This window comes from Alternaria conjuncta (genome assembly GCF_024043145.1).
Source record: "Alternaria conjuncta strain BMP 0040 chromosome Unknown scaffold_3, whole genome shotgun sequence".
NCBI classification, from domain to species: domain Eukaryota; kingdom Fungi; phylum Ascomycota; class Dothideomycetes; order Pleosporales; family Pleosporaceae; genus Alternaria; species Alternaria conjuncta.
The window spans coordinates 2,214,589-2,222,596 of NW_026250092.1; the positions used below are offsets into that span (position 1 = coordinate 2,214,589).

Sequence of the window (8,008 nt, forward strand, 5' to 3'; positions counted from 1 at the left end):
TGCGAATATTTTGTAAGGACGAGAAGTGAGTGTGGTGGTCGGCGTTCGTCCGTACAGGCCCAGATGTCCAGCCGGCAGTGACAAGGCTACCAAGGCTTTTCGAGCAGGCGACTGCCTCTACCGACGTGTCAATCAGCGATGCTCACAAGAGGTAGGCGGGGTACTACTTACTGCTCTAGCCAAGAGAGGCAGTTTGTGAGAGGTGCCGGGCTGAACACCTGGCCTGTACGAACCTTCTGTAAGGACGAGAAGTGAGTGTGGTAGTCGGCGTTCGTCCGTACAGGCTCAGGTGTTCAGCCAGTGGCGACAATCCTGGAATGAAGTCTTGACTAGCGATGTTGTCAGCAGTGGTCAGGCATAGCCATCAGCAGCTGGTATAGCGGTGGCAGAGGAGGGGCTGAGTAGCTGCATCGGTCGACACCAAGCCGGCGAAGGCGGCGGCGTCAACGGCGAGCAATCAGGATCGGAGTGAGCACTTACTGCGATGCCTTGGGTGCGTCGAGCACCAGAGAATGTCGCCTCCTCGTCGCCGAAGCGGGAAAGAAAGCAATGTCCGACCCAGAGTCGTCGTCCTACCCCGCGGCAAGCTCGAAAGCATCGCCGATGTGGTGTCAGGAGTTGTCCGAGGATGACACGAGGGGATCAAGAGGATGAAGAAGGGGAAGCACAGCAAGAATCGCGGCATTGGGGAGTGTGATGAAGTCGGTGGTGGGGTGGTGGAAGACGGTCAACAAGTCTCACCTTGAGGCGAACTCACCCGCTACCTGCGCACGGACCACAACAAATGAGAGACGGCCTCGCAGAAGGAGCGCGATAGGAAGGAGAAGGAGGCGCCGTCGACGGTGACCCTCGTTAGGAGCTTCTGCTCCAGCAGATTGTCAAGATTGGCCTCAGACGGTCGCACAAGGCGATGCAGTGCTGAGTTTGCTGTGGCAAACATTCTGAGGACATCCGGATGGCGACAGCAAGGTCTCAGGGCCCAGCTTTGTCTGCTCTGGAAGCACACGCAGCTGCTGCAGTGTAGCTTGACGAGACGGCGGCTGCAATGCAGTACAAGCTGTGTGCATGGAGAAAGTGATATGACCGCGGGCAAGCCACTGCACCCGCGCTCCTGATGTTCAAGACGGGGCGGTCTCCAACTCCGCAATTGCCCTAAGTCCGTCCAAGCAACTTGTGTGTGACAAGATGGCGGAGCAACCACAACAGTTGCATTTGCTGAAAAGTGGGATTTCCAGCCCCTTTCGCAGACTTGCACATGACTGAAGATGTGCATGCCTTCAAAGACGTTCCGCTATTGCTGGACTGTCGCCAAAGAGCCTCACCATGGAGCACCTGAAGATTGCAACCCATAAGCAAGAACGACAGAACCACGACAGCGAGATATGTTTGGCAAAGTAGGCGTAATCACTGGGCATGGTCACTGGCCTGTTCATGATTTCGTTTTGCACTTCCAAGATTCAGCTATCTGGCCAAGCCTATCGTGCTATCTTGAGAGTCTGCGAGGTCGGGAGAAATGCATATGATTTGATGTGAAGTGTGTCCGGCATCATCTTGATGCTACGGTTTTCCCCAGCTCGAGACACGGTATATGGGATGCCTGAGCTCACAGCCATTTTGATCGATCGACTCAAGAAGTCTTCATTCCATGCTAACCGCAGATATGACTAACGCTCCAGCTCATGCTCCTCCAAGCTTGACGATATGCCGCGAGTCGCTGCTCTTGCGGCCGCACAAACCCCTATGACTACCAGGCCTATGTTCGGGATGCTTCATCCTCCTCCTTCTCAGCCCCCTACCCTGCTTCTCAGCATGCCAAAGTATAACGCCCTTGACTCTTCGACTGCCTTCTCTTCCGATTCTGTTGCATACATCACTCCCTCACATCCTCGCAGTGTCTTCTCATACCTTCGACTGAGCTTAGTCTCCCAGCGCCCTGCTTATTCCCTTTTCGCCCCTATCCACTGCGTTCATGCCATCCAGCACATTCAGTTCTTCTGCCCTTTGCGAGGCCGGTCGCCGATGGCGCCGTGTATTCCACTTCTGCTTTCCCCTCCTAGCACACCCCTATCCCACTGTCCCCAAGTCTCCCATCCTCTCTCCTATCCGAACCCCTCCATCGCAACCCACCAGCTTTCCATGCTTTTCTGCTCTCCACTCTACACATCATCACCCCTCATAGTTATGTCCTGGCCCCACACTCCCCCAGCCGATCCCGAAAAGTGTTCAGACACTCGCCTTACCTCCCTTCACAAGCTTCAGCATCAGAAGTCTTGTTGCCGCATAGCCGCACCTTCCTACTCCTCGCTGAGGCCCTGGGATTGCTCGTGTGTTATGGGGCGGGGTTGTTTGGAGTTGCTGTGTCCGCGCCGTGTAGGTTTTGACTTTGCGGAGTTGGGGTGGCGGGTCGAGGGGCGGCGGCGTGTGGTTTGGTAGGTGGGAGAGCGTGCGAGGTAGGAGGGACATGATGGTCGCGGTGAGGATGTAAAGAGTGTGGTGGGATGGCTTCGTCTCGACGTGAGCTGCGGCTCTTCGTGGCTTCCTGGCTATGTCAGTTGTACTCTTTCGCAGACCCCTCCCTTCTCCCCCTCCAACGGCCTTTGCCCAGCTCTGACGCTTACCTCCTTTGTCGTCATCGTCGTCGTTCTTGACGCATGCCATTCTGCTCGCTCATACCCCTTCTCGCTCATAGCCCCTGTCACCAACCTCCACCCTTCTCCTTTATCCTTCCCTCATTCCCAGACTCGCATCTGCACCTCTCCCGCTTCATCCTTCTTCGACGTAACCATTTGCCCTGTGATACGAATCCGCTTGTAGACGTGATCCTTGTGTTCGTCGAACGCGAGCGTAGCCCTTGGATCTCGCTCCTCATCCCGATGCCGTCAAGACCGTATAGATTGTACCTCGCTCAACCATGGTGCCACCCTCGTAGCTCAAGTAGGTTCGCATCGATCGTTCGGGTTCGTAAGGGGCGCGCTCGTGAGGCAGTAGTCGGACGTCTCGTCGATGTGGAATGCTGGCCTGAGGGCTCGGACAGCGAAATGCAGGCGGAGCGACGGCCTACGGTCTCGCGCATCCGCAGTGACCATCTGGCTAGGTACTTGATGTCAGTGAAAGTCTGCACAAGGTCGTACGGCCTTGTTGCTTACCAACCTGTGCTTGACGGCCTGGAGCCACAGAAGACAGCCAGCGCGCCGTCTGCCACCGTACTGCGAAGCGACCAGACTACCTCGCTTATCGTTCCTTTGGTGTTCAGAAGCTCATGTCAGCCCTCACAGCTCCACTGGATGTTGTAGGGCCTTCGTGAGACCCTGACTACAAAAGTGGGTTTTCGCGACGGGGCATAACTCAACCGCATGTGATCCGATTTAAATTCTGAAAAGCGGAATTGAGTCGTAATACGCTTGGGTATAAAATGGCTGTACGACTGGTCGTATTGTGAAGTTGTGGTTGGCGTTGTGTTCTGCCCTTGGCCCCAAGATTACCGCGACGGCGTGTAGCTCCACCATCACGACTCCGATTTTCTTTTGGAAAAGCGCAAACTGTCCCCCAAGAAGCCTTTCATAGGGCGGGTACGCGATTCGTCGTATCGTAGTGTGGTGGCGGTTACCATGTCCCGCTATGTCCATTGCCGCATGCGCGACGTAAGATTCCAGGCGCGGCATTCGTTTTCAATGACGCTGCGACCCGCCTGACGTTTCTTCATGTTTGAATCTTCAATCCGGGTCCGTTCCGTGCTGATTGAAAGGTATGGTAGCTCGTGGCGGGCGTCAGGCGTGTTGACGGCTTTTCGTCGGCGGGATAAACGCATCGTCGGGCGGCGCGACGGCGACGGCGTTGCGTAAAATTGCACACCGAGTACGATGGAAAGTGAACAAAGTCTTGTGATTTGATGCGAGGCGGAACGCCCAGGTTGACATGGAACGTAGTTTGTGTAGAAGGGCGGTATTGAGCATCCTAGCGTGGATGTAGCGACTCACCCAACTTCATCTGGCCTGTGTCTTCACCAAGCAGAACACCAAAACCTACTAATCGTACGTGCAACCAACCTCGCTGAGGAGGATACGTACAAGCTACCCACGACAGAACTCCGGCAGTCCAGTATGCTTGCCACCTACAGCATGAAGTTATACGTCGCTGCATCTTCTGGCAGAAGACCAGGACTGGTACATTAGCATACGACGTGTAATGTTGCACAGCTCTATCTACGCGTACAACTCCTAGCCATATCAACGCATACTTAATCAGCCTATCTTAGTCGTATGACGTTGTCCACTCCCGCTGTGATTGGACCTGTCAGGATCCATGTTTCCAGATATGGCAGACAATAGCCTGAGTGAGAGGCAGTTAGAAGTGCGGACTCGTAGTGAGCGTGAGTATTACGGGTTCTATTCAGAATTTCGAGGGGAATACGACTGTCTACTATGGACAATAGCAGCTGTTCAAGCTCACATCTTGCCGCGCCTCAAAGCTGAATCTTGACCAACATCTTTTTTGGCATCATAACACTTATCCAACTACCCATCAAACACCACGATGGCTATCGTTTCGAATCTTTCGCCCACGAGCACCTTCCTCTTCAGCGGCACCCGTTGTCGAACCTGCGCGCAAGTCATTCCCGACGACAGAACGGGCTTTTGTGCAGCCCACGACGAACGAGCCAGCAGTTACGAGGCGATCCTCGGTCGATGGTGCTGTGAGCTCCAGCAGAAACTCGAGCACAAGCAACGGGGGAGGTGGGGTGCCCAGGGCAAGCCTCTACCCTCACTGAGTGGAGAGGCGACGGCGTCTGAGGATGCCCTTTGGCAGAGGGCAAATCTGTTAGCGCTATGGTGTGAGATGAGCCTGGTGGAGTTGGAAGCCGATCTGGAATTTGGGCTCCAAAAGCACGACTGGATCGCGAATATTGAAGAGCTCAAATACGACATGGGCGAGCAAGTGGGAAACCTCCTCCACTGCGCTTTCAAGATCACCCTGGAGAACAAGAAGACCTTTGTGTTCGATCCAACTGGGATCCAGTTTGGCCCTGAATGGGCGGTTCTCACTCCCTGGGATGAATATGTCTTGGATAGAGAGACGGAACTCACTATTCAAGACCAAGTCCGCTTGCAGCGACAGCCCGGGGAGATGCTGCATCAAGTTGTACGCCCATTGGGCCGGAACGCAGACTGGCAGATCTTTGAGGAATGGCAAGGCCAATACTAACTCGCTCCCGGGCAATGTAAGTTCCTCGCAAACATCTGACAGCGTCGTTCGGTCTCCCAAACTGGGTAGATCGTGTCCTCGTATGGAGATGGGAAGCAGGGCTTGCTTGCCTGGGAGTACGACCGAGAGGAGGGCCCCCGTGGCGTAGGGTCGGTCGCTCACCGGACTTTTCCACCGGTGCTAAGAGCCCTCAACTGCCGCGACGTCCTGTTGACGTTCGTGAGCCGAAGACAAAGGTCAGGTATCACCTCCAGCTTCCACCAAGCCCCAAATCACGCCAACTCATCTCGACTTGAGCATCATTTGCTCCAAACCTTCGAACCTCGATGCTTACAGCAAACCGCGACAACCTCATTCACATCACTACGCGGCGATTCTGCTCCCCTCTGCTAGCGAGCTTCGACAGCAGTCACGACACGACCAGTCTCGACCTCTCCCTTCGCATTGCGCGCGCGCGTCTGTCAGCAAATCAATCCTACACAATCTACGAGGCTTCGCGACGAGCTGACTGTTGCATATACTGGGTGGCTGAATGATTGGGTGTTGGCGAGACGTTGGTGTTGCGGGAAGGCAAAGACATGTCGTCGGAAAGCTGATGTTCGGACATGTGCTCAAGCGTGATCGGATGATGCCTTCCGCCCCACCCTCGGCGCAAACTTCAGCACGAACGTCTTCCTCGATGCGGCACGGGCAGCTTGCCATAGATGCTTCGATCGCGAGTTGCGTGATCTGTTTGCGAAATCTCTCATCGACATCCAGAGTCTTTTGTACTTCGATAGCGCATGATACCTACGGCGACATTTACAGCGCGAAACAAGGCCCTTACCAACCCGACTTTTCTGCAGCGGCGGACTTCTCCACCCTTATGCCCACGGCGCCGCTTCTGTCAACGAGACATCTTCGGCCGACCACATGAACGGAATGACTGTGCCCGTGCCAGACATGGGAGTCACAAGGGCGATTCGCTTGCAGTCATCAGATGATGAGCCGCATGTGCTTAGATGATTTGGGGCACTTCGTACGGTATAGAATACTTGGTGCGATGCGCAGGTAACGCGGTTCACGTAGTGGCGCATGTAGATATACAATCAATGTTGCTGCTCACTTCAATTTTGCCATGTGTCGCTCTCGCGACTTGTTCCACGATGCGCAGTGATGTCCACGGTGATGAACTCAAGTTCTCAGATAAACAATGACGTCATTGAGAAACATCAAGGTCGGCTGCTACTCGCTTGAAGGCCACCAACAAACCCAGCATCAAGGCTGCGCATGAGTCACCGCATACGATAAGGTCAAGATGCTTGGCTGTAAGATATGTATCATATGGAAATATGCTGTAATTTGAACTACATACGAGAGCACGAGCACAAAGCTCGAGATTGACTTGGAGAAGTTACAGTGGAAAATGTAGGCAACTATCGACTGGATCTGACGATTGAAGAAGTCAGATCACGCGTCGTTTCAGCTGTCACTTCAATCTAGGCGATCTACCATTGAACCTGAGAATTGAGATCTCAGGCTCATTTGGATATTGCCGTTCTTTGTCCCACCATCGCAATGCCATCCTTGTTCTTCCGCCTTTATCCATGCGCAACCATCTTTCAGACATTGTTGTTGTCGTTGAAGAAGACCTGTGCTGAGTTAAAAAAGTTCTACTGAGTTGCGAGCGAGTAAGGAAATTGACACTGTCAGACAAGGCTCGGTTTTTTTCCGCATCGTCAGGAGGAATGCCCCAAGACTGAGCGTTGAAAACAACAGTGGTTTGTCATCACAGTGTCGGTCGAAAGCCCTCCAGTGTGCAAGGATTGGGAAGGGGATGGGGAAGACTTAGCTCGTTGAGATCCTTGGAAAGAGACAGTGTCGGAGTCGAGCGCCCAAGGCGAGAGTGCGACAGCAGAGTGTCGCATGGGGGGACTAGAGGCGTTAACCGTGATCATGAGAGGAGGGGGTAGAGGAGTGGAGTGAAGCGCCCTCAGGTATCCAAGTGTTTAGTTGATCATTAGGGATTTCCTTCAGCAACTACAACTGTCATCTCGGGACGCTTGCAAGTAGCGATGACGCTACAGCGTGTAGATGAAGGGGGCAGGAAGGGGAGACTCAGCTTGGTATTGTGTAGTATTGTAGCGCTTGCCGCTGGCCGTCGTGGTCACTTGGGGTGAGAAAAAAGCTCGACGTGACTTGGTGTAGTGGAGGTGACCGGGGAGGAAGGCAGCCTGGTGAGGAGCAGATTTATACGCGCAGGGCACGTGCTGCGCTCGCGGCGTTTGGCCTTGATAACTTCTCCGCGTCGAAGACAGCTCCCCAACCAACACACTCCATACCAAAAGTGAGTATCCTCTTCTTTTTGATCACTTTGAGATTAAGTAGCTTACAGAAGTCTTTAGTCACCACTACCACCACCACACACATCACCACCACTACACACAACATGACCACCACTGCCCCTGCCCCCATCGTCCGTCCCCGCCTCTCCTCCACGCTCTTTGCGGAGCGTGACGAGCTTGAGCGGGACATCCGCAACAACGACGCGAAGATCGCCCGACTGGCCGTCTCGCCCAGGTGGAACTGGCTGGAGCTCCGCACGGCCCGCATCGTGAAGCGGAGCTTTGAGCGCAGCCTCATTCTCCTGGGTATCGAGATCGATCTCGCCTTGGAGCGCGAGGTCCAGAACATGGAGTGGCTCATGTCACTGAGCCAAGTAAGTTCTTCGAGTCTGATTGAGCATTTAACCGGTGAACTAATGTCTTCTCAGGAGGAAGTCCGTGCCCGCATCGATCTGGCCTGGAGGACGGTCTACTCCCGGTAG

General features: G+C 54.3%; 2 protein-coding genes across 2 annotated transcripts; both read left to right on the forward strand.

The window, feature by feature from the left end:
- Positions 1-4,533: 4,533 nt before the first annotated feature.
- On the forward strand, positions 4,534-5,202 carry J4E85_002719 (uncharacterized protein; the record flags this gene model as incomplete). The annotated part of the gene is made up of 1 exon (XM_051466994.1): positions 4,534-5,202. The coding sequence occupies one exon, from the start codon at positions 4,534-4,536 to the stop codon at positions 5,200-5,202; it is 669 nt and encodes a 222-aa protein (XP_051329849.1).
- A 2,428-nt stretch (positions 5,203-7,630) lies between these two features.
- On the forward strand, positions 7,631-8,008 carry J4E85_002720 (uncharacterized protein; the record flags this gene model as incomplete). The annotated part of the gene is made up of 2 exons (XM_051466995.1): positions 7,631-7,900; positions 7,955-8,008. 2 exons carry the CDS (start codon positions 7,631-7,633, stop codon positions 8,006-8,008), a joined length of 324 nt encoding a protein of 107 aa, XP_051329850.1.